The sequence below is a fragment of the Podarcis erhardii genome, assembly GCF_964252035.2.
Source record: "Podarcis erhardii genome assembly, chromosome: 2".
Classification (NCBI taxonomy): domain Eukaryota; kingdom Metazoa; phylum Chordata; class Lepidosauria; order Squamata; family Lacertidae; genus Podarcis; species Podarcis erhardii.
In genome coordinates, this window is record NC_138498.1 from 25,524,118 (window position 1) to 25,550,575 (window position 26,458).

General features: G+C 41.3%; 1 protein-coding gene across 4 annotated transcripts in view; it reads right to left on the minus strand.

The window, feature by feature from the left end:
• Nucleotides 1-26,458, minus strand: part of ABCA5 (ATP binding cassette subfamily A member 5) — a 60,533-nt gene that overhangs the window by 3,527 nt on the left and 30,548 nt on the right. For all 4 annotated transcript variants that reach the window (XM_081849494.1, XM_081849495.1, XM_081849496.1 and 1 more), the window contains 25 exons: nt 26,323-26,442; nt 24,939-25,077; nt 24,708-24,798; nt 24,055-24,194; nt 23,284-23,403; nt 22,514-22,715; nt 20,981-21,150; nt 19,950-20,122; nt 18,971-19,108; nt 17,574-17,687; nt 15,094-15,264; nt 13,812-13,925; nt 13,343-13,480; nt 11,954-12,019; nt 9,388-9,479; nt 7,627-7,750; nt 7,094-7,211; nt 6,899-6,990; nt 5,520-5,695; nt 4,845-4,920; nt 3,051-3,145; nt 2,154-2,273; nt 1,870-2,019; nt 1,087-1,166; nt 223-278 (listed from right to left, as the gene is read on the minus strand). In XM_081849494.1, the coding sequence (XP_081705620.1) occupies nt 223-278; nt 1,087-1,166; nt 1,870-2,019; nt 2,154-2,273; nt 3,051-3,145; nt 4,845-4,920; nt 5,520-5,695; nt 6,899-6,990; nt 7,094-7,211; nt 7,627-7,750; nt 9,388-9,479; nt 11,954-12,019; nt 13,343-13,480; nt 13,812-13,925; nt 15,094-15,264; nt 17,574-17,687; nt 18,971-19,108; nt 19,950-20,122; nt 20,981-21,150; nt 22,514-22,715; nt 23,284-23,403; nt 24,055-24,194; nt 24,708-24,798; nt 24,939-25,077; nt 26,323-26,442 (3,075 nt within the window). The remainder of the gene's footprint in view (nt 1-222; nt 279-1,086; nt 1,167-1,869; nt 2,020-2,153; nt 2,274-3,050; nt 3,146-4,844; nt 4,921-5,519; nt 5,696-6,898; nt 6,991-7,093; nt 7,212-7,626; nt 7,751-9,387; nt 9,480-11,953; nt 12,020-13,342; nt 13,481-13,811; nt 13,926-15,093; nt 15,265-17,573; nt 17,688-18,970; nt 19,109-19,949; nt 20,123-20,980; nt 21,151-22,513; nt 22,716-23,283; nt 23,404-24,054; nt 24,195-24,707; nt 24,799-24,938; nt 25,078-26,322; nt 26,443-26,458) is intronic.

Sequence of the window (26,458 nt, forward strand, 5' to 3'; positions counted from 1 at the left end):
ATGTGTCATGTTAATTTACAAAACTTATGTGAACTTGGAAAGCTATAATAAAATCATGGCCAGGTATGAGAGGTGTGAATGTTTTCTGTGACCATGTTTTCTGTAAATATAGCTAGCTTACACAAGCAAACAATTGATTTTACCAAATACAAATTTGAAAACCGTGAAACTATGTTCTGTGGCACATTGCATTATATTTTTGAAAAAGTCTGTTTAAATTACCTGTTCAAGTGTTGCTTGAGAGAAGCTGTACTCTTCAACATCAAACGCATGTTTTGCTGTTAAAAGTGATAGAAGGAACTCCTTACTCCCCAACAGTAATCAATTATACATCAAAAAATACTTTACATCAACATGCATTTTAAAATGAAACCTGTCTCTCAACATCAGTAAAAATAGAAAACACTGATCAATCTGAAGGTCATAAGCATTAAGATGTGCACATCCTAAAGCTCTTAGCAGTTTCTGGCTCCCGCATATACAGACACATCGGGGTACATGTACCCTGCTGTTCCCTAGGATTCCAGTGATCAGGAAAGCCACTGTGTGTATTGCAGTACAGTGTACAGTGGTACCTTGGTTCTTGAACAGCTTAGTTGTCGAACAAATTGGCTCCCAAACACTGCAAACCCGGAAGTGTTCCGGTTTTCAAACGGTTTCAGGAGTCTAACAGACTCCCGGAATGGATTAAGTTTGAGAATCAAGGTACCTCTTCTGCACATTAGGAGCTTCCAGTAGACTTTAATGTTTAAGGATGCAAGCACTAGTCAAGCATAGTGTATGGCTGTGAGGAGACAACAAGTTAATGCATCAAGAGGAAATCCTGTACCTCTTTAAATGCTCTAAAAGTTAACAGACTTCAATGTGTCTCAGGAAGGCAAATCAGGAAGGCAACATATCCACTGACCAGGGGTTTGGATAAGGGAATATATTATTTACAGAGAGAATTGTGATTCTGAGAGATGTGATGATGGGGGTGGCGATTGACAAGATGAATTCAGGTTAAGATGAATTCGGGTTAACAGGTGGTTTGGATAGAAAATTGAGAATCAGATGGAGGTTCTACTTAGTAAATTATTACTTCACCTTCCTCCAGTTTAGAAAACGACAATGCAAGTGAGTGGACATCTTCCTTTGGGATTTTGTAAGCCAAAATAGATTCAAAACTGCAACAAAGATAAAACAGGCATCAGCGCATTCAGCAACAACTAAGCAGAAATGAAAACCACCCATGGCTTAAGTAATGTTACTGGAATTAAGCGTACAATGTCGTAATATGCCTGAACAGGCTGTCATTTTGGATCAGACTGCAGCTTTTATCTGTTCTATCAACTTATTTGTAATACAGCCAGTTGAGGGTCCTACAAAGAAAAGTTCCAATCAAAGTGATTTGTAAAGAGAAAACAAAACAAAACAAGCAGATCTTAGCTGCCTGTCAGGGACCAAAGCAAACGTTTCTGCCAGCCCCATCAACCACAGTCTACTTTGGGTCTATAACAAACACATAACTGTATTTACAGTAACAAGCAATATTTGCAATAATGAGTGTCCAAATGTAAGTAGGAGGACAGGGAAGAAAATACTGGCCTAAACCTGCATCAGCGCCCAATTTATGACTCAAGAGAAGACCAGAGGAAAGAAGTTCCCACTACCTGCTGCAGAGCTGATCAGCTGGAAGTTAGGCATTTGTTGTGACCAACCTGTGGGCTAAGTTCTGTGTCACTGTTGCCAGGTGTGTTGCCAGGTGACCAATGAATCCTCACTTTTCATCCCCCCTCCCCATGTTATGCACTTTGGGGTGTTGGGGGAAATCAAGCTTCTTTTTGTTTAGTTTAATACCCAGAACTCTTATATGATTTGCTTTTTTACCTTTCCTGGTAACTTCCATTTGGAAAGATGCGCAGAATCTCCCTCTGAAGATACTCCTTCTTCTCTGTAAGCGGCACATGTCTTAGTTTCATTTCTAAGAAATATCCTCTGCCAAATTTACTCTTGAGATGTTGAACTGTACCAATGCATCTGGGGGGGGGGGGGGAGAGAAAAGGCAGGCAGGCAGACAAAGGGGAACTTAATGTCAAAACCTTTCATGATATTTTAATGCAAAAGCCCAAGATGCTTTTATTCAAGATATCCCAAAGACGCAGAGGAGGTACCTTAATTTTCCAGACACCAGGATTGCGACACGATCACAAACAGCCTCTGCTTCTTCCATATAGTGAGTTGTCAGAATGGCTGCTCTCTCTTTACTTTTAAAAGCTGCACGAATTGCTTTCCTGTCAGATGTAATAAATAGTGGAAAAGTGGAGTGGCTAATCTGCAAATGGTTCACTTTTTTAGTATTTCTCTACGGAGTAGCATATAATGGACATAAAGTCATCTGCTGGACTTTCCATGAGCTGGAGATGCAATGAAATACGAATCTCTCACACACCTCAATTGTATCTCCATATCCAAGTATTTTTGTGCCCATTCTCCAGGGATGACAGGTAGGTCCCACGCACTGGCCATAGGTTACAATTTACACAATACTCTGATAAATCCTTTCATTGGAGAATGTGGAAAAAATGGCACAAAGCTCCCTTTTCTGGTACTGCGGAGTTGAAAGTTCTTGATAATCAGCAGGAGGGTTCTTAAGAGATTGGAGTTTACCGTGGGTAGCACAATATCTCTATTTCTCAACTTTCTGATGATTCTGAGGTGGCAGAGGTAGCTGAGGTTCCCTAAGATACCTGCCACCTACTTTGTCCATTTTCCTTTGTCCAAAATTACCCTGCGCATTCGGGGGGGCGGGGGAGGCAGCAGTAATAATAATAATAATAATAATAATAATAATAATAATAATAATAATAGAATCAGTGTTATTTTGTGTTGCAACTATATTATGTTCCTGCTGTCAATGTTTGTTCACCGTGCTGATTTTTCAGATGATTATTCCAGGTTTTGCTAGCTGCATTGAAAGTGATGAAGTAAGGGGTGAGATGTAATTCTAAATAAAAAGCTGTGATGCTCCATTCTAAAACACATTCTCCATGTTGTTTGGTGTTACTCACCACATATGTTGCTTTGCTTTGGGGTCCATACCAGTAGACGGCTCATCTAGTAGAGTAATACGAGGGTTACCAAGCATACTTAAGGCAAAACATAGCTAAAATAAGAAAGTAGGAAAGAAAGATTAATTTGATGGCCATGTACTCTACAGGTGAAGAAAACATGTGCACACACTGAAACTACATTGACTTTAATCCTCAAAGTGTGCAAACACTTGGAAACCCTCAAAGGGGATATCCAAGCATTCAAGGTGCAATGGCAATCTTCCTATCTACTGCTCTCTATCTTTCTCCAAAGTGTGGGGGGTGGGAGAGTCTCATTTTGGGGGAGCTGAAGTAGGTGGTAGGTAGAGGAGGGCTCCAACAACTGCCAGGGGAACCCATTCAGCCTGCCATTGGGAGGGAGTAGAAGAAGAAAGACAGATTGGGTTTGTTTGTTTATTTAAAGGAGGAATCAAGTGACATTGAAAAGTAAGAGAAAAGAGTCTCAGAGGAAAAAAGGCTTACTTGGGGGAAGGGGGGGAGCTGGCAAGGGAGAAAAACCTTGCTGTGCATGTGGAATTGCAAATGCTGGAGACTAAATAGACAACCACGCCACAAAGAAACCCAGCATAAATTGCCAGGAACTGACACACCACTCACAGAAAGGAAGATGGAAGGAAGGTTAACTAAAAAGCAAACGATCACTACAGTGCTACCTTGGTTCTCAAACGCTTTGGTTCACAAACTCCGAAAACCCAGAAGTAAGCGTTCTGGTTTTTGAACAATTTTTGGAAGCCAAACACCCATTGCTGTTGTCGGCTATTGTTTCCAGGGCGCCTGCACCAATCAGAAGCTGTGCCTTGGTTTTCAAACATTTCGGAAGTCAAATGGACTTCCAGAACAGATTAAGTCTGGTGCTTTTTGTTTTTGCTAGTTATTTTGCATTTTTGTTTTTGAGGCTTTTTCAGTTTATTTGTTTTTGTGACTGTGTGGAACCCAGTTCAGCTACCGATTGATTGATTGATTGATTGATTGATTGATTAATTGATTGATTGACTGATTGTGTGACTGCGGAAATGGATAAAAGCCTCCCATCCAAACAATGACTATCATCAGTGCAGGGAAGAAAAAATTAATTTTCGTTTTATCATCTATAATACTGTCTTATTGATTTTATAGTACAGTACATTGATTATTGCTTTCATTTTATGGATCAATGGTCTCATTAGATAGTAAAATTCATGTTAAATTGCTGTTTTAGAGGTTGTTTTTAAAAGTCTGGAACGGATTAATTCGTTTTGCATTACTTCCTATGGGAAAGCATGCCTTGGTTTTGGAACGGTTTGGTTTTGGAACGGTTTGGTTTTGGAACGGACTTCCAGAACAGATTAAGTCTGAGAACCAAGGTACCACTGTACTGTGACTGAATGGGCTGAGGGAGGGGGAAAGAGGCACTATGACATGAAAATCTCACGAATGGACAGGAGGTTTTGTACACTGAGAGGCAATCTACTTCCTCAATTCTGCATTTTCTGCCTTTGGACAATAGATGTCAGTATCTACCCATCTGATGGAGAGACAGGCATTTTTCATTCTCAATTGAGCTCTCCCCCAGTTGCTACCATGTCCACTTCTTGCAAGGTGAGATTTTATTGTTGTTGGGGAAGAGGTAGGCAGAGAATGGAGTTTGAGAAAAATCAAGGCAGAGGGCTGCTTGCTTACATCAGTTTGAACAGGGGGTGCTCCTACAGTCAAATGCCCGTTTATTTCATGTAGCATGAATTAGAAATGCAACGTTTTAAAGCGATAAAATACCTTCCGTTTGATTCCTGCTCCAAGTTTCTTTGTCCTTTTCTGAAGATGTTCCTTGAAGTCAAGTGCACTGGAAACGCTGCAGAAAACCACATGGCCAACATTTTTGTAGTCTAGAAAGGGGTGTCACTACAGTATTAAGCATTCTAAAAAGCCTACATGAGAGAACATCAATAAATTCATTATACGCTCATTATATCTTTTTCAATGTGCTAGTGAGATTTATGTGATTTACCTGGACAAAAGTAGTAAAACAAACAGTACCTGGTGAAAACTGTCCAATAAAGGAAGAAGGGCATGGAAGATGGATTTAGCAGCTCTCAGAGAATCCTTTTCCCCTGCCACCCCCTGTGAACTGTCCAGTATCTTAAAACTTAGAGCAGTTCCTGGTATGTATTTGCTACACCACTCTGAGGTTTCTAAATCTTATTTCTTTCTGGGTTTATCTCCCTTTTGAGCCATTTGTCAAGTATAAAGGAAACACCTCTGTTAAATATTGTATGTACCACTTTAATACTTGAAAGTTGCATTTTAAAGGGACATGCTAAGTTTTACAAGTACAATTTGATCATAATCAATTAAAGCTTTTATACTTTGCAATTAAGTAAGATACCCATACCCAAGGATGGGGGGGGGGAGAGACTACTGTACAACAAGTGTTCAAAATAAAATATTTACCTTTTTATGACTTCATTCATGTCGCTTTCATTCATTCCTTTGATAGCACCATAAATTTCAAAATGCTCCTGCAATGTAATATCAGGCCAGAGTGGGTTTGTCTGAGGACAGTATCCCACAAATCTCATGGAACTATCCTCATTATTCTCACCTAAGGAATAATCTCCCATCAGCACCTGTGGATATACCAATCCTTAGTTAACATTTTCACCTTGTTGTTGTCATTATTATTGTTAATGTATTTATATAAAACATTTCTATACCAATTAATAATTAGCATTCCAACATGGCGTACATAAAAATAAACTACACAGTCTATGGTTTTAAAATTCCTACATAAAGTTTGCAAGGAAATACTGAACGATAGGAAGAGCTAAATTAAAATAATGGCAAGAAATACTATCTGAAGAGTTTTCATCTTACTGATACATGATAATCCTATGGAAGCTGGGCAAGTACCAACCCTCCTACGAGCCTATTTCTGACTTTATAAAGTGTTATATGTGTGAGGGGAACCCGTTTTTCCTATCTTTAGTTTCTACTGGAATGCTGCCAGAATCAAGATGAGCGTGAGTCTGTTTGTAACTCGTAACGCTGTTTTGTTCAGTTTTGTATGGCCCTTTTCAGCGCAAATGAAAACCAACAGCTGTACCAGCATCAGCACACTGAGCTTCTGAAGAAAAGGGACACTTCACACACCCCATGCTCTCTGACAATCCCCCTTCTTTCTCTGTCAGCCCACCACAATCTCTCTCTCTCTCTCTCTCTCTCTCTCTCTCTCTCTCTCTCTCTCTTTCTGTACGCTTTTTGTTCTGGCTGGCTGGCGTGTCAGATCACGCTTCCTGCTGTTGTGGCAGAAGGAAGACTGGCGTTGGAGCTACTACTCTTAAGCGACTCAATGCAGGGTGTGGCATGAGCAGAGTGCTGCATGGACAATTCATTCTGAAATCAAGCCGTAAACTGTAGGTAGTTTCTGTACGAAATATAAGTTTCTTCAGTCTAGAAAGAGGGACCACTGCCTGAGCTATGAAACTTCTTCTTCTTCTTCTTTTAATTAAAAGAGAACTGTAATGGTGAACACAATAAAACTCAGAAGGAAGAGTGAGCATGGAGAGATAAAATCGAGATGTGGAAATATGGAAATATCGACGAGAGGCAGGACTGAGATTTGGACATGCTTTTAGGTTCAGACTATGGGAAGTCGTAAAATTAAAAATTACAATTCGGAAGATAATCCGACCTCTTTTATTTTAGTTTTTTATTTTTATTGGATTATGATTTGATATTTTAATTGGATGTCTTTTATTGGAAAATTAATAAATGATCTAACAAAAAAAAAGAGGAAGAGTGAGCAGACAGGTTAGGTTGCATTTAAATACCTGGCCTGAAGTTGGTTCGACTTCTCCCACCAATATATTAATGAGTGTGCTCTTCCCAGCTCCATTGGGGCCCAACAGTCCCAGAATTTCCCCTGAAATAAAAAGAAAGAGCACCTGCAGTTGTGCCTCACAAGAGGGTGTGTTGTATTTTCTAAAAAAGAGTATTGATTCCGTAGTAAACAATTTAACTCAAACCTTTTTTTACGCAAAGAGAGACATGGTTTGTTGCCACTTTCTTTATTTTCCTTCCAAGAAGAAAATCTTTCTTTTCACCGTACTCTTTATGCAAATTACTGACCAAAACTGCTGGTTTCTAATAAAACAAAAGATGATAGAGTTGAATACTGAATGAGATTATATAATGCAAAAAAAATTAAAAATAATCCATCCGAGCACTGAGCTCCATCCCCCCCCCGGTGCTGTGTCTAATTTAATTTCTGTTCTTTACATCACCATCACTGAAATCAGCAGAAAACAATATCGGGGTGAATTAGCTCACTGAAGTGAGGATTAGCAAACCTTGGTTAAATGTGATGTGCAGGAACACACGAGCCTAAGGCACAAACATGTGAGCCTGAGGTTAAGCAGAAGCCTCAGGCTCATCTACTCCTCACTCACCTGTCTTCCTCCTGTGCGGCCAGGAGAAAGACTTCCAGCTTCCCTAAATCTTAGCACATCATTGGGTGCAAACTAGGGAGTGTGATTTTTCACTGAAGGGAAAGACTTACCTCCTCACAGCTCTGGCAGGTTGTCATCTCCTTAACCCTCAACCTCTCAGCCATAACATCTTCATCCTCATCTTCATTATGTGGCACATCTGGGAACTTCCAGGGCTTCACTTTCACGGGAGTTCTGAAGGTAGGAAAATATGTTAAACTCTGCTCATGGGACCTCTGGATACATAGCACTAACAGAAATACAGTAGTACCTCTGTTTACGTAAACTTCAGGACACGAAAGCGGCAAACCCGGAAGTATTTTACTGGGTTTTGCTGCACGCGCATGTGCAGAAGCGGTCCTCCGGTTGCAAAAGCCTCGGAACAGATCCCGTCTGCAACCGGAGGTACCACTGTAATGCCATCAGCTCAACAGGCCAGTCCATAATATGGAAAGTTCCATACATGCAACCCTGCTGGTATGTCCCTATCCGATGCATCACTGCGGCAGAACTGGCAGTAAGCAACAGAAGAGGGTCCCCAAGTGCTGAGATTCTGTGATTCATCTACTACTGGCTTGAAGAGGAGCAACAGCCAAGGATGGTGCTTGGGGAGTCAACTGTCCAGCTCCATGGAGCCTTCAGTGTGGGGTTCTGCAAGGTTCAGTTTTATCCCCTGTGCTGCTTAACACTAACATGAAACCACTGAGTGGGGTCACCAGGAGTTTTGCAGTACACCGTGAGCAATACGCTGGTGACACCCAGCCCTACTCCTTTACATCTGCAGGCATAGCAGTGAATGTGCTGCACTGACGTCTTACCTCTGTAATGGACTGGATGAGAGTCAATAAACTGGAACCTAATCCAGACATGACTGCTAGGTTTAAATGTTAGACCAGATGAAGAGGATGTGGTCTTCTCTGGATGGGGTTACACCCCCCTGAAGGAGCAGCTACATAGCTTCTGGCAACCATTACTGTTGCTTGAAGCTCAAGGGGCCTCAGTGGCACCAAGGGCTATCTATCTGCTTTGACCGCTGGCCCAGCTGTGCCCCTATCTTGACTGGGACTGGGACAGCCTAAATTATGTTGTTTACATTGGTAACCTCTAGGTTAGGTTACTGCAATGCATTATATAGGGAAGGGGATGCCTTTGAAGACAGTTCCGAAACTGCAGCTGGGAGCTGAATGGGAGCAAGTCAGTCCAAGCATATAAAAATTCTGGCATGATGACACTGGCTACCAATTAGCTTCTGGGCTCAATTCAAAGTGCTGGTTTTGGGCCTATCAAGCTTCCAGCCTTATGTGGCTCAATACTTTAAGGACCGCCTCTCCACACATGAACTCAAACCTTGTGTTCAGCATCCAATACGTGGTGAAATGAAAGGGCTTTTAATACATATGAATGGGTTTTTTTCTGCTTTGGTTTTATATTGATTTTAATCTTTGAACTACAGTGGTACCTCAGATTAAGTACTTAATTTGTTCCGGAGGTGCGTTCTTAACCTGAAACTGTTCTTAACCTGAAGCACCACTTTAGCTAATGGGGCCTCCTGCTGCCACCGCGCCACCGGAGCACAATTTCTGTTCTCATCCTGAAACAAAGTTCTTAACCCGAGGTACTATTTCTAGGTTAGCGGAGTTTGTAACCTGAAGCATATGTAACCCGTATTTTGTAAGAAAAGTGGCTAATAAGTGCAAATAATACTAATACGAATACAACTAATAATATCATCCTGAAATCAGGTTTGGATCTCAGCCTCTGCATCGATCTGTGCTGATTCTTTTGGTTGGTGCACACTTTTCTGAATACTGCTACTTCAAAGACAAACCAACCTGAAAAATGGGTCTTCTCTCAACGATTTGCCTCCACACTTCACCTCAAGATATCGTAGAAGGAAGAGCCAAATTACACATTGCAAATAAGGCTAAATTGAAGAAAGGAAAAAAGTATATTAATTGAAACAGCTTTGGTCCTGTGCTGATTTGTATTTGTAACTGCAAGTTTACTGAAACATAAACATGAATTTATAGAATGGGGCATGCCAATTGCTGTACTCCTATATTTATAATCCATGGTATTGTGTGTGGTTATGAGACTATGGCACTGGCAGGCAGACACATTTAGTGCAAACCTTTATGATAAGGTTGCAGGCTCTGTGGTGATAATTTTTTTTGTTTTGTTCTATTTTAAAAAATGTTCAATCTGGAAATCACAGTCTTCCTAACTGTAATCTGCTGAAATCTGTTCTCTTAATTTCTTGAACGTTTCCCCCTCATGAAAGAGGTTTCTGATTTTCTTCATCATTCACAGAATGCTTGTTTTGTACTACAATTCATTTCATCCCTGACTATTGGTTATGCTGGCTGGGGCTCATGGAGACTAGTCCAAAACAACTAGATATATTTCCTGATATGAGGTCTCCCACGGTATTCTTACATGTCTTCTTCTGGGTTTCAACTGAACTTCAGGATCTGAACATTTATTAACACTCCTCCCGTTCTACAGTGTAATGTAAAACTGTGGTACACACTAAACATATAAAGCACATTTGAAGCACATCCCCGCCCCCCGAATTCCAGGCACTGTTGTTTGTTAAAGGTAGCTGGGAATCGTAACTCTGTGAGCAGTAAACTACAATGCCCAAAATTCTGTGAGGGAAAGAATGTGTTTCAAATGCCCTTTGAAGACATGGTGGGTACACCACCTAAAATTATAGATTGAGGGAGTGTGTTACACTCCATGGTTTCATTTTTTTCTGTATCCATCTGTAGGCTGATTTGTTTAAGCAGCCTAAAAGGACCAGGTTCTAAAAGGTGACCTTCAAATGTTTTGATCAAAACATTTGAAAATACTATTGTTTTATTTAAGAAATAAGTAGGTTTGTCTCACCCTGTCCCTTCTAAATACCGTTTTGAGCAGCACTTACATGCCACAGTGGTGACAGGGTCAGGCAAAATGGCTGTTCTTATGTTGGCACTGGAAACAAGGCCTCTTGCATCAACAAAGGTCCAATCATTCCTAAGTATGAGACCTCAGGTGAGACCTCTGAACCCTCAGATTGATTTTTCAAGCAGCAGCCTTAAGCGTGAAATAATCTTTCTGAATTACACTGCCCAGAATGAAGGATAGCATCCTAATTGTTATTTGAAAAGGTGGTTCAGTTGGTCACATTTTTATGAAGAATGGAGGAGTGAAGTTTTTGGTTTTGTTGCTACCAACCACTCTCGTGAAGTTCTTCTCTCCCTTTCTCCAAGTCTGAAGACAAGTTCACAAGTGGAATAATTCACTGGGATGTCTCCAGTTTAAGTCTTACTCAGAAGAGACCCCTTGAAATTGCTGGACATGACTAACCTGGGTACATTCATTTTAACAGATCTGCTCTTAGTAGAACTTGGTTTGATACAACCTCCTGCTTTTAAATAGTATCAATCTGAATGATAGTAAGGCGATATAGAATGTGGCATAAATATTCTGGGCGATTTGCCTTTTTCATTCAGTTTTATAGGCATGGAAAATGCTAGGAGTACTTAGGAAAACACCGTAAAAGTAAAATTATTCTGATGGAGATCTTTCACTCTGTCATTGCACTTTCTGGACCCACCTGTAGATTATATTATTTATGTAAAAAAAAATATTTCTCATAGAATTAAAACCGGACAATTAAGAAACCAAGTAAAGACCAGATAATAAATATCAAGAGCTCTAGTAAAGCATGGGCAATCAGGATAGACACACAGGACTTTAAAAGATAACAATGTGTTCGACTGCAGTGTAGAAAAGAAACTACATAATTGGGGTGCCAATTCTCTTCTGCAGGCACTTGCCTAAGTTCCAAAGACAGAGGCACTGAAAGTAGGGCCTCAGATGAAGCTCTTAAATTATAGAACTCTCACATAAGACAAGTTGGCCATTTAAAGTTCTAGACTCGCCACTGAAACTTAAAACTAACACTTTGAATGGTACCCGGAAACTGAATGGAAGTCTTAAGAAAATCATTCAGCATTCTGGTAATATGTTCCCTGTGGTGAATTCCAGTCAATAATCTGCCACAGTCTACACTAGTCCAAATTTCTGAATGCTTTTTCAAGAAATCCCACTTTATAAAGCATTGCAATAGTTCAACCAGGATCTTACAAAAACGCAAGTAATCTATGGGCAAAGTACACTGACTTCCAGGATTGTCAGGAACAAACACCACATGCCCTCTGATTGAAAAGGTGAAACTATACTACTTGATGTTAGAATACTGCATGTAAACAAAACAAAACAAAACAAAAAAGTTAAGCACACAATAATATGATGGGTTTGCACAAATGATAAACAGTAACAATAATTACTCTCCAAAATGTAACTAAATAGCCGATCCCCCGAATAGCAAAAGAAAAACAGCATGCTTACCGCTACTACTGAAACCAGTAATCTTTCTGAATTCCTTTCCATCTTGTTATCAAGTTTCCGGGCTATCTAACAAGATAACAAATAGTTATTCATACAACTCTTTTCAATGTATTTTGCAGATGATGCCAATTTTAATTTTAACACTGCAATTCAGAAAATCTGCATGCTTTCCCAAAGAGTGATAAAACTTTTCTTCTGAATTATAGTGAATCAATACAGTTAATACCACTATTAAAGATACCATAAACTAAAAATACCAGTTTATTCCAATGGGATGTCTCTTCTGGATTGTAACCATGCTGTTTAAATGCTTCCCCTCCTTTTTAAATATAACAAGAATATTCAAATATAAATATTATCAGTGTTTTCATGATGCTTAAAAATGACACGGTAAAAGGGAGCTCCCATAATAGCCTGTGACTAAAATGCACGATTCTTCTTCTTCTTCGGCGGTCACTCGTAGCTGAGTAAGATTGTCTTCCATAAACATGGTTTTAACAATGAGGCCAATTCTGGATCCACATGTCCTTCCAAAGTGGGGACATTGGTTTCCGGGCAGGAGTTGATCATGGTGTGGATTTGCCAAGCGTGCCTCCTCTTAGCACGTTTCTCCCTTGCGTCCTGAGTTTGAGTGTCATCAAAGCCCACGGCACCTTTGGTAAAGGCTGTTCTCCAACTGGAGTGCTCGCAGGCCAGTGTTTCCCAGTTGTCAGTGTTTATACTATATTTTTTAAGATTTGCCTTGAGACAGACTTTAAACCTCTTTTGTTGACCACCAGCATTACGCTTTCTATTTTCAAGTTCGGAATAGAGTAGTTGCTTTGGAAGATCATCAGGCATCCGCACAACATGACCAGTCCAACAAAGTTGATGTTGAAGAATCATTGCTTCAACACTGGTGATCTCTGCTTCTTCCCAGTACACTGATATTAGTTCGCCTGTCTTCCCAAGTGATGTGTAAAATTTTTTGGGGACGCCGTTGATGGAATCTTTTGAGGAGTTGGAGGCGGCATTTATAAGTGATCCATGTTTCACAAGCATATAATAAGGTTGGTAGTACTGCATACATTAATACAATGCCAGTCTCTTACTTCAGAGGCTGCTATGGTTGGGGATATTGCCTCAGTAAGTTTCCTCTTCCACTCTTCCTGTCAGTGAAAGGAGAAACTGCCCCTCTTCACATCGTTCCTCTTGCCCAGGCAACCTCCATGATGCTCTTTGAAAAAGGTCTACCCTTATTTTGTAGTGGGTATCAGAGGAAGGAGCTAACCCACATAATACTATTGGATATGTCTTTATCCTGCACTCACATTGCAGTTTAATATATTCCCTCCCCTAGGACACACCACAAGCAGAACATATCCTTATTTCAGTTCCTTGAAAACTTACCTTTATAAAAGAAATGAGGCACCCAATAAGGGGATAGATTGGAATGAAGACAGAAAAACAGGTGTGAAGGACGGCCGCTGTTGTGTAGTACACCATAAAAAACGCTATTTCGATGACAACAGAACAAACCAAGGCTGCCTGAAAGGGAAAAGAAATTAAAATAAAGACTTGGACTTTCAACAACCGGCTTCCCGTTCTCATGGAGGGAACCGTGTGTGCATACCTATGAGGTTGGGGAGGGAAGGCATGGCCAGTGTCACCATCCAGAGGACATGGCCGCTCCATGTATTCTTGGTAGTCCTATCCTGCATTTGGTAGCCAAGGCTGCCAAACACCTAAACAGGGTTGGTGTGCTTGCAGGACTGGGCCACATCCAAATTACTGGGGGGGGGGGAGGGGAATGTAACCGATACAATACTTATTGCAAAGTAAACAGGAAAGGCAACTTCAACACAACCATTAAACTTACCACTGAAAAAATGAATGACCAAAATTCTTTGGTGTTTTGAATCGTTTTAAAGGTGAAGGAGACAACATAATTGAACAGAACTACTGATGGTACGTAGCCAATGAGGCAAAAAATCTGTAAGGAAAGGAAAGTTATTAGTGTTAATTAAAACATGTTCCGAGGTGGAAATAGGTAACAGCAGTTAAGAAACTAAGGCAATCCCTGCTCCCCTAAACCCCTGAGCAGGGAATCCCTACAGGGCTCAGTGATGTCCTTTAAGTTCCCCCTTCTGTTATTTTGTTCATGTTTCCCTCACAGACCTTAAGCCAATATCCCTGCTCCTGTCCAGGACCGGTCTTGCAGGATACTCAGGATTATAGCCTGCACATGGAGACTTCAGAAGGAGGGAAGGATTTTGGGTCCATGTGATAAAGGAAAACACAGACCACTTTTTACCAAAAATGGCTGGTCACATTTGTACTATGGCCGCTTGATAAGGGAAACAGGAGAGGGAGAAGAAGAAGAATCAGAGTTTGGACTTGATACCCTGCCTTTTACTCCCCTTGAGGAGTCTCAAAGCGGCCAACCATCTCCTTTCCCTTCCTCCCCCACAACAAACACTCTGTAAGAGGTGAGTGATACTAAGAGACTTCAGAGAAGTGTGACTAGCCCAAGGTCACCCAGCAGCTGCATGTGGAGGAGCGGAGACACGAACCCGATTCACCAGATTACGAGTCCACCGTTCTTAACCACTACACCACGCTGGCGTACACTGATGATGTTCTTACTTTTTATCAGTAAAAATATGCGCTTTGCTCAAAATTGCCCATGAATCTGCATGAAGAAAGCAGCAGCCCATACCCTAATGGGAGTAGCTAATAGAAAACAAAAGCAACAGCTGCACTGTTGTATCTCTACTGCCATTTTCAGACATACTTTGCCATGTTGGATTGGAACTGGCATACAAATCCTTAAAAGCCATGAGCCAGAAAAAAACTTTAAAGAGATGGAAATAATTCTTATGTTTACAGCACCTGCATACCAAGACAGTACAAAAACTGAATGTTTGGGAAGCGCTCAGATGTTTGCATCTGTGCTGGATTTTCACTGCCATAGTGAAACCAGTATGAGGGGCTAAGTGGTATCATTGTTTTCTATTTTAGTAGGAATTAAGATTTAGGTATTTTTGATCTTGTCTCCACCTTTGAGAAGTGGGTTAATAACCCAAATATATTAACAACAACAACAACAACAAAGAATGAGTAAAATACAGGAAATTTATTTGAAATTAAGCAAAACTTACCACAGCAATAAACTTTTCAGGGAAAAAATAAACTCCATGGTGAAATACAAATAAGCTACCCATCATGAGGAGGAGAATAATATAAAATAAAGGAATGTCAACTAGTGCCTGTCCACACCAGTATGCAGATGGATAAAGACCTGAGATCTTAAGTTGAGTGTAGACTTTGATCTGCAAAACACATTAAAATACATGTCAAACATGGAAAATGGCACCAAGCCTAACCAGATTAGCCTAACCAGATTTCTGCTCTTCAGCAGTTTTGGATTGGGATGAACAGAGCTGAACGGCTCATGCACATCACAGAAATGTAAGAATGTAAGAAAAACCCTGTTGGATGCCCATCAAGTCTAGCATTCTGTTCTCACCAACAAGATGCCTCCGGCAAGCCCAGAACTTCCTGGACTGAAGTACAGCAGCCAAAACACGAATAAGAGATGAATGAACAGAGATCAAATAAGAATAGTCTTATTTAGTAACAAGGCTATATAGTAAGTAGAGATCAGCTCAAAGAAGGAAAGACAGATACATCGGTGTTGGAGAGAGAGGGAAGCCCGCGTAAGATAAATAAAAATCCTCCAGAGCAGCGTGTGGATTTTATATGGTTAGAGAAGGAGATTTAATCCCTGGTCTACAAATGCCAATGACTTCTGAAAAGGCTCTGTCCCTGGTAATCTGTTAACCTAACATCTCTTATTGCTGAGACCAGGACCTCAGTGACTGGTCATAAAGCCTAGGCAGGTACAAGGGGTCTTCAGTTAGCGTGGTCCCAAACCATTTTTAAAAAAAACACATATGGGCATATACTTACTTCGTGCAGCATCTTTTAATTTTAAAACTATAATTAATTGTGATATTATAAATCGCATACTACTAATTTATTCATACTGTTTATTATCATCATTATCAAATATTTATTTATTGCATTTCTATCCCATTTTGTTTCTGCTTTCTTCACTGTGCAGCGAAGTGCTTGTCACGAGACAGGTGTTTACATTCCACAGTCTGTGCTGTTGGGTTTTCCCACGGGAAAGGAGACTGGATGTGACGTACACTGGTTTCCTGTTTTTTTTCTGGGTTCTCTCTCCGTGTTTCAGAGGAGAGAGGATGCTTTCTCTGCTCTCAGAGAAGCAAGATGCTTTTCTGTAATCTACCAGCTTTGAAGTGTAAATAAAATAATCTAAAGCATGTGGCACGTACGCCTCATCCTTCCGCTGTGCTCCAGACTCTGCAAACACAACACCCCCCACCCAAGGAATTCAAGGTCGCGTACATGGTTCTCCCCCCTCCTTCCTTAATCCTCACAGCAACTCTATGAGGTAGGTTAGGCTGAAAGGCAATGACTGGCCCAAGGTCACTCCCTGAGTTTCACACCCAAGTGGGGATTTGAACCCTGGTCTCCCAGGTCCTAGTCCGACACTCTAAACATTACCCCACACTGGCTCTACCAACAAAGAGAGGGTACTGTCCTGCTGAAGAACTGAAAAACTACTGATTTATATTGAAAACTATTTGTATCTGTTCTGAATTGCATTACAAACTGATTTATTATTACATGTGGCCACAATCATTTAATTTTGCTATATTCAATAAAACTATTCCATCTTATTATGAAGCTATCATACCTTCCTGTTGCCTAAATGTGAAGTAATGAGTTAATTTGGCCCTAGCAGCAAACTCCCAAAGTTTCTCCAACCTTTCATTAATAGATGATGTGTTAGCCGTGTTTTAGCAAAAAAGTATTTTTGCTGCAGCTAACATACACGAATTTATTTTTTCTGATGGCACAAAAGTTTCTGCAAAATTCAGTGTGAAAAGTACTAGACAGACAGGCATTTCACAGCCTAAGATATTTTTCATTTGGTTTTTTTTTAAAAAAATCCTCCGGTAATTTTTTATTTTTCTCGCATCACATTCCAACATGTGGAGGCCCCAAACCATTTAGGCACTTTAAATCAGACCAAGAAATAGATAGGCGCAGTGCTTTTTTTTTTTCTTTTAAAAAAATGTTTAGGCGTACTCTCATTTTCCTACTCATATTGAAATACTGCCCCTCAATGAGGCCAAACTTAGATTCGCAAAATGTTTAGAGGCATGCCTACCCCTGCGTTCCACCCCCCCCCCCAGAAAAAAAGCACTGGATAGGTGACCAGAGTTGGTGGAATGTGTTCTCAATACCTGCCCCTACAAATGTTCTCAGGCTACACTGTGTTAGTTTAGTATTGATTAGCTGAATGGTACCATCCTAAAACAATCTTGGAGAAAGTGGTTGTTATTTGCTGGTCCTCATATAATATGTTTGTGTATATTATGGATTAGTACACTACAAAGTGAGATCAATTAATGTGGGTCATGAGGACAACTAGATGGCCTGATTATCTACTCATTCATATCATATCATGTTTGGCCAGATGATTGGGGGAACCAGTAAATAAGACTTATGTTCCTTTTCTAAATACTGTGGGGTTGAAATATATTACCTTGTGATTTTCTGCATTCTCCATGGCAAAATACGGAGGCATCCCAGTTACAATGACTCCTAGTAACACAGCCTCAAAGTACAGAACTAGTGTGAAAACTGTGTCAGTAATTTCCTGCAAGTCAAAAGATTTCAGTGTAAGAAGGAAAAAAAAATCACCTGGAACATTAATTTTATGTCTGCAGACATGGGGGGGGGGGTCCACAAATGAACTCAATCAACACCCTGTTTTTGCTGTCTGCTAGTGACTGGAAAGGAATACAGTAGAAGGGTTGTCAAACATTTGTAGGCCACACGTACACAGCTAGATGGTTGGCTGTGTTTGGTTGGCTGTGCTCATGTGTGATATGCTTGTGAAACATGGACCACTTATAAACACCATCTCCAACTCCTCGAAAGATTCCATCAACGGTGTCTCCGAAAAATTTTACACATCACTTGGGAAAAAAGGCAAACTAATGTCAGTGTACTGGAAGAAGGTCATGTTGCGCGGATACCTGATGATCGTCTTCCAAAGCAACTACTCTATTCCAAACTTAAAAATGGAAAGCGTAATGCTGGAGGTCAACAAAAGAGGTTTAAAGACTGTCTCAAAGCAAATCTTTAAAAATATAGTATAATCACTGACAAATGGGAAACACTGGCCTGCGAGTGCTCCAGTTGGAGAACAGCCTTTACCAAAGGTGTCACGGGCTTTGAAGACACTCGAACTCAGGACGCAAGGGAGAAACGTGCTAAGAGGAGGCACACTTGGCAAATCCACACCGTGATCAACTCCCGTCTGGAAACCAATGTCCCCACTGTGGAAGGACGTGTGGATCCAGAATTGGCCTCCACAGTCACTTATGGACTCATTGTTAAAACCGTGTTTATGGAAGACTATCTTACTCGGCTACAAGTGATCGCCAAAGAAGAAGAAAATGTGTGTGTGTGTGTGTGTGTGTGTTTAATTCGAATAAATATAAATGGTGAAACTGCAGCAAGAAAAATATGAGGGTGGAATTAATATTGTAGACATTCCCAGTTCTTAGCATACACACTGGCGGAGGAAGAGGAGTGCGGGGGGAGTGCATCGCCCCCGGCAGCACGATCCCAGTGGGGTGCCATTATGGCTGCCCCCCCCCGCCTGTGCTGGGCGCCAAGCCCCTGCAGGTGGCATGCCACACCCCCAGGACACACGCTAGCCCTGCCCCCGCCTGCTCTCCGCCCCCCGATGCTGGAGCATGAAGCTCCACCACTGAGCATACATCTACAGGACCAGACTGGAGTGCAGTGGATCCATAATGGAATAAAGGAGCAAAACAGGGGGATTGCTTATCCCCAAGAAAAAAAGACACCTACATTTCCCTTTCCACTTCAAGTTACAATTATTAGTCTTTGGGTTTTGCATTCACTTACTTGAAAGAAAGGGTTACTCCAGACATGGATCCTTTCAGTGACGTTTAAATTGTGCAGGTACAAGTTGCTAATGATATTCATCATAACAGGTAAAGAATGTACCATTGTACGGTTAAAAGCCACTGTAAACATGTAGTTCTGCAAAAAAAATATAACGCAAAAACTAGCTTCCAGAATCAAAAGTACACAGTTTCACAAAGCGTTGAGAAGACTCAGATAATACTACTTATGGGACATCAGGCTTGCAAATACCTCTGTGCAAGGATGCCCTCAGACTACAGAGTATCTATCATGTGCTTCTAAAAGGATTTTACAAAACATGTCACAACATTACAAGTCCCACCTTGATAAATGTTATAATGCAACTGCATGGTTGTTGGTGGTCAAATCACACTGCAAAAATAGTGATTAGCCATGTTACTCCCCTGTGTTTATTCCAAGAAGCAATGGCTCTAATTTGGGACTTATTGTAGGATTCTTTCCCACTTCTTAGAAGTAATCGTCCATTGCTTACAACCGGGGGAGGGATCTGTTTTTTATGTTCTGAATGTCACTTTAATAGGTGACTCATACATTTAATAAACATTTATGCACTAAAAATAAACATTAAAAGTATTGCTTCTTTATATTTAGTACATTTCTTCCATCCCAGAATTCAGGGCCCTGTACACGGGGTTCTCAGATAACCACCCATCCAGGCAGTGACCCAGCCTACTTGGCTTCCAGCAAGTTAACTCCATCATATTGCAACCACACGCGCAACAGCTTACTTGAGCTCTCTATATCCCAAGCAGAGATGAGAGAAGGTGTGGGAAAAAAAACCCGGGAAAATTGGGGGGGGGACAGGGTTCCCCCCAACAAAGCTGTTTGTTACCATTTGGAAGAAAACGGAAAAACCCCTGCCCCCCCCATTTTTCTGGCTTTCCCCCCTGCAGGCCTTCCTGTCTCTAATCCCAAGAGGACCAGTATTTCTTCTCACCTTGTCATCACGCAACACGTTTAATCCTGCATTGTGTGGAGCAAATGAGACATAATCACTACCATTCAACGCTGTTCCATGGGAGTCAGCTGATCCGTAGTCACTGCCATTGAGTATCTCTGTCAGAATATTCTGGCTCCTAAGAGATCTGAGGATGTCGTCAATGTTTGATCCTAGGTTAAAGACAACGAAGAGAACGATACGTGAGTATCAAGGCTGGATTTAGATTTGATGAGGCCCGAAGCTACTGAAGGTAACGGGGCCCTTTATATGTCCAGCTGTCCTTTGTCAACAACAAATTGTCGCTGGTTTTTTTGTGTTGAATATACAGTGAGGGGAGAAAGTATTTAATCCCCTGCTAAATTTGCCCGTTTGCCCTCTGACGAAGAAATGACCAGTCCATAATTTTAATGGTAGGTTTATTGTAGCTGTGAGAGACAGAATAACAACAGGAAAACCCCCAGAAACCCAGTAGCAAGATTTAAAGGGGCTGCTCACCTTTGAGAATAATGGCAGAAATCTTCATTTAAAACAAACAAAAAATAACACCCCCTTTTCACCACCAGCAGCTATTACAGCAGCAAGAGATGCTTTGCCTAAACCAGGCATCCCCAACCTGCGGCCCTCCAGATGTTTTGGCCTACAACTCCCATGATTCTTAGCTAACAGGACCAGGGGGAAGAATGGTTGTTGGTGCAAAACATGTCTGTCAGTCCAATTTGCAAATGAATTGGGAGGAGAGTGAATGCCCAGATTTGTTTCTGCTTTTGAGGACTGAGTTTGCCACCTGCCAGCCATGCTCCACACCAGCCACTCTTCTACCTGAACTAACACATACTATTCTTTTATACTGTACATCACAATCAATTGTATTTTATAACTTGGATGTTTTTAATTATTTAAAAATCATTTTCATACCACCTTTCATTAAAAAATAATTCCAAGGCAGTTCACAATAAGAAAATAAAACAATATGATAAAGATGCACGTATTAAAATTGTGATTGAAATACATTATAAAATACATCTTACCTGTAGAGTTTTGAATGAGGAGACTGGTTTTGTATTTGTGATGAGTTTCATTGGGCCTAAGAAAATATAAATCTGGGGAGAGTTTGATAGGGATCACTGCGTTTTTGAAGGAATGGTGTATAAGGAACATAAGAATCTGAATAAGAAGAAACACTGCGAATAGCAAGAATCTGAAAAAAGGAAAGGAAAAGCATAATTAAAACGGATCCAATTTATATGTAAGTCTATTTAAGAATTCCTTTTCTCTAGATCAGTGAAGAGCCTAACTTGAGACTTTTGTGGTGTTCAAGTCTTTTCTTTTCTTTTTTTTAGAAAAACCCATGATAGATAGAAAAATAGATATAGATATAGAGTTTGTAACACTGAAACGACTTAACAATCAAAACACAGACACAAGGCATGTCTAAAGGAACGATATCATATCCTTCATCCACATTCTCAGACAGTTACCAGCAGGCCAGCATCTTAACACAGCCCACAAGCACACTGTCCCTGGTTTTCCTCCTATATCCACCCCTTAAAGACTCCCCCCCCCCAACAGCCTATCAACAGGCAGCTATCAACTTCCTGTGTAAGCACAACTCCTGGGAAAATGCTGTGTTTGGCGATGCAGCCCTCAGGATGAATAAGGTTTGCCATCCCTATTACAGTAGTACCTTGGGTTACAAACACTTCAGGTTACAGACTCCGCTAACCCAGAAGTAGTACCTCAGGTTAAGAACTTTACCTCAGGATGAGAACAGCGGCAGCAGGAGGCCCATTAGCTAAAGTGGTACCTCAGGTTAAGAACGGTTTCAGGTTAGGAAAGGACCTCTGGAATGAATTAAGTTCGTAACCAGAGGTTATGTATATATATTTGGCATGTGGAACGAATGCTACTTGTAAACAATAAGTTTTCCGTTCTCCCACCATTTCCAAGTGGGACGCGGGTGGCGCTGTGGTCTAAACCACAGAGCCTAGAGCTTGCCGATCAGAAGGTCAGCGGTTCGAATCCCTGCGATGGGGTGAGCTCCCGTTGCTCTGTCCCAGCTCCTGCCAGCCTAGCAGTTTGAAAGCACGTCAAAATGCAAGTAGATAAATAGGTACCGCTCCGGTGGGAAGGTAAAAGGGGTTTCCGTGTGCTGCTCTGGTTCGCCAGAAGCGGCTTAGTCATGCTGGCCACATGACCCAGAAGCTGTCTGCAGACGAACACCGGCTCCCTCGGCCAGTAAAGCGAGATGAGCGCTGCAACCCCAGAGTTGTCTGCGTCTGGACCTAGTGGTCAGGGGTCCTTTTACCTTACCATTTCCAATGCTTCCCAACATTTAATCAGGTAAACATATATAAAGAGAAGTGGGAGTGGCGTGATGCTCCATTCGCCACATGCTTCGCCCTCTGGGAAAAAATTGGGAGGTTTTAAACAAAGGTTGGACCTTGCCCTTCTGTCAGGGATTCTTTAGCTGCGACTCCTGCATTGTAGGGGGTTGAAGTAGACTGCCCTTGAGGTCCCTCCCAGGTCTACAATTCTATGGAACGCGAAGCTGAAATACTTACACCGCTGCCACTGATTTAACCTCTCGTTTTAAGTTAAGGAAGTGTACTTTCGCCATGGTAAAGACCTGCTTTTTCCAAAGAGACTTATTGCTCACAGCACAAGATTTCGTCTCAGATAGCAGTAGTAGGCTCTGCTCTAACTCATCAACAGATTTCTCATCCATTTCCTCTTCAGCTTGCTCTGGGTTAAATACACTAAAATCTAAGGGGGAAAGAGTAGAACAGGTTGGCAATTTAGAATTGATCCCCTCTGATCAAACCACAGCTCTATAAAGCTTGGGTCCACACTTATACTATGGTTGTCAGTAACACCCTACAATTAAGTTTGCCACACTATACTCTGGGATTTGCATTAATTTGGCAGTGCCAAGTGCCAGGACTGTGCCTAGAGGGATGAGGTATTACTTAAAAGGAGGAAATAGAAAACGCTTTGTTTTTGGAGGGCAGCGTTGTTGGAACCAGAATCTTGAAAATCAAAAACAACTCTAGAACGATATATTAGCCCTTGCATTAGAATGACCCAATGAGTTCAGCGCAGCTTTCCAATAAATATGGTTGGAACTGCAGTCTTAATGATCTCTCCCATTGTAAATATATCACGAGAATGGGATCTTGTACACTATTACCAGTTGCAAATACAACCTTAATAAACTCGATACTGATCATCTTTGCTGCACTGGGCTTCTTTGGGAGGAAAGGTAGATCTACATTTAAATAATAATGGTGTTTTATTTTAGAAAACTAGAGAAAGCACTGCAGTTGCTTCTTACCCGCTTGGTCGATTTCAGCTTCGACTTCCAGCTTGAGGAACACATCCTCCAAAGTCGTCATGGCTACTCCATAAGAAATGACACCCAAATGAGAGTGAGTGTCTAGATCAGCAAACAGTGCTGTAAGAAGAAGTAGTTAAGTTAATGCTTGGAAATACATTTATTTGCAATGATGCTCTCTTACTTCTTTAAGTTGTTCTCAGCACAACAGCAACACGACTTTTGTTATCGCTATTGTTTAAGGGAGGGGTGCACAACATCTGTTGCCCTCCAGATGTTTCTGGACTACAATTCCCATCATCCCTGATCACTGACTAAGCTGGCTGGGGCTGATGGGAGTTGTAGTCCAGAAAATGCATTCATGTAAGGGACAAAAATGTGTCTAAGGCTTGAAGCCTTGGGGGGGTGGTTTTTTTGCAGGGAACTTTCCTATTACTTTCCAGAACTGCTATTTTTGGGGGAAAGAGTTGGGAGTCAACAGCCCTCTTCCACAATAACTGTTGTATCTTTGTTCCACATAACAGGACGTAAGTCAAAGACTATATAGCCTGAAATAAAGGCCAAACTAGAGAGTTCAATGGGAACTTTCCTCCCCAGTGCAATTTGGTGCGGTGGGGGCCATCCAGACTGGGACAACAATGTGGGGCAAAGTGCTAAGGCTTCTCTGCACTGGGGTCCCAATCTGAACCAATTCCTCCCATGTCAGCAATTTATTTTTAAAAAGCCATCCATGTGATTCACTAGAAATTTCAATAGACAGTTAAGTTATACCTGAAAATTTGTCCATGTCATTAAAAGGTAAGGCATACACAAGCTGCTCTTCAGTCTGCTTTAACAAACTGGCTCCAGGGATATGTTGTCTGATCAAAGATGCTGTACCTTCTGTGTTACAGTACCTGTCTATGTGCATACTAAGGGGGAGAGGAATACAAAATATAAGCATTTTTTGTTTACAAAGCAAGCCTCAGTCTTGTTTTTAGAAACAATTAGGAATAATAACATACTGAAAGCCGATTTACAAGAGAAATTGTATTTTCCTAATCCAACTGATAACAAAATCTATAAGTATGTATCCATTTTCTAATATTCCAACAAAGCCAAAGGAAATATTAGCAGCCAGGGGCGGCCCACCCATGAGGCAAGGTGAGGTTACTGTCTCAGGCGGCAAGATACACAGAGGCAGCAGATCCCAGGGTAGATCTTTATTCCACCCTTCTTTGTTCTGATGTAGATCTTCACTCACCCGTTCTTCCCTGGGTGGGAGGGGGCATGCCATTTTGTGGTTTGCCTCAGGTGCCAAAATATCTTGGGCCGGCCCTGTGAGCAGCAATCTATTGACTTCATTAGGTTTAATAGCATCTAACCCTGGGCTGGGCTGTGGCCTTTACCACACACAGTGAAACAGGCTTTCGAACTACAGATACCTCAAGCGGTAGCCAATCCCCCATTTTGTTTTAAGGAACAGAGAGGAGCCAAGGCATTTCAGCATTCCTTGAGAAATCACAGCTTTCCGATCTAGAAACAAAAGCAGAGGATACCGTCAGTTATTCCAGTTGATACAGTAATAACCAATGGAGTAAAAAGCTGGTCATATTGCCAAACACGTATTTAACAAACAAAGACCCCACTTCCCCCCCAAAATGTTTTGCACTTGCCAGCAAGAATGTCTGCTTCATCCATGAAATGGGTACTGAACACCGTCACGCGATTGGCTTTTCCGTTTTTCAACAGGTTCCAAACCGTATGCCGTGAGCACGGGTCCATGCCAGCAGTTGGCTCATCTAAGAGTAATACCTGAATTATTGGCCAAGGAAAGCAATAGATTGAATATCTAGGTATTCATTTCAAATTGCCAGTGAGATTATTAGCAATAAGGCAGGCACTTATCCTCACCACCATCATACAGTCATCTCAATTCTGAGTGCTGGGGGATAGGTACCAAAAATGGTACCACTAACGTACAACAGGGAGCTATCAGCATGCTAGAGGTAATAGCCACTTGCTCCATCTAAAAGGTAAAAAAGGTAAAGGACCTCTGGACAGTTAAGTCCAACCAAAGGTGACTATGGGGTGCGGCGCTCATCTCGCTTCAGGCCAAGGGAGCCAGCGTTTGTCTGCAGACAGCTTTCTAGGTCATGTGGCCACCATGACTAAACCGTTTTTGGCACAACGGGACACTGTGATGGAAGCCAAAGTGCACAGAAACACCGTTTACCTTCCTGCCGCAGTCATACCTATTTATCTACTTGCACTGGTATGCTTTCAAACTCCTAGGTTGGTAGAAGCTGGGACAGAGCCAACCTTCTGATTGGCAAGCCCAAGAGGCTCAGTGGTTTAGACCACAACACCACCCACATCCCCATTGCTCCATCTAATGACAAACTGATTGAGTGCCTTTCAGTTTGGATGCTCCACAAGCACTGTATTTCAGTTGTCAACACTACAGGAAAAAAGCATTATAGTGCTGAGCTGCTGAGGTTCCGGGCTCGTCAGCTGGAAGCTGTTAGAGGGAGAGAGAAAAACTCCCAATTGCTTATTCCTCTACTCCCCACAATTCTGGAAGCTACCAACTTATTTCCTTTAATACTGAACTTTGCAGCCCAAAAATGATTTGAAAGAGGACCCTCAACAATAGTGCTAGATACAATAGACCCTCACAAGAGCACTCAGTCTCAAGATAGATGTATGGGGAGGTGTACATAAGTTTCTTGGCAAGTTGGGTATACAGAGATGGACATACATTTCCAAGAGCATTATTGAGTTCCTTGGTGATCTATTGGTTAGGATTCAGCACTCTCACCAAGAGCGTTATTGCAACTGAACCAGATGTAAAAATCCCAGTCAGTTCCAATAAACCACAACACTTGGCTATTTTGTATTTTTACTTTAAAAGCAGAAATAGGATAATGAACAGGAATAATGAATATGCACTGTAAAATGTTTTTACAGATACTTAACTGTTGCACGCAAGGCAAAGAAACATCTATTTTGCATGAGGAAGACAAAATACTATGGACATTCAGTCCCTCCGCTGTTTACCTTTGGATCTCCAAGAATCGCAATTCCAATTGACAGCTTCCTTTTCTGTCCTCCACTTAACTTTTTTGCTTGGTTATCTTTTATGGGCTGCATATCCAAATCCAGTAAAACTCTCTGGACCTTTAAAAATAAGGAT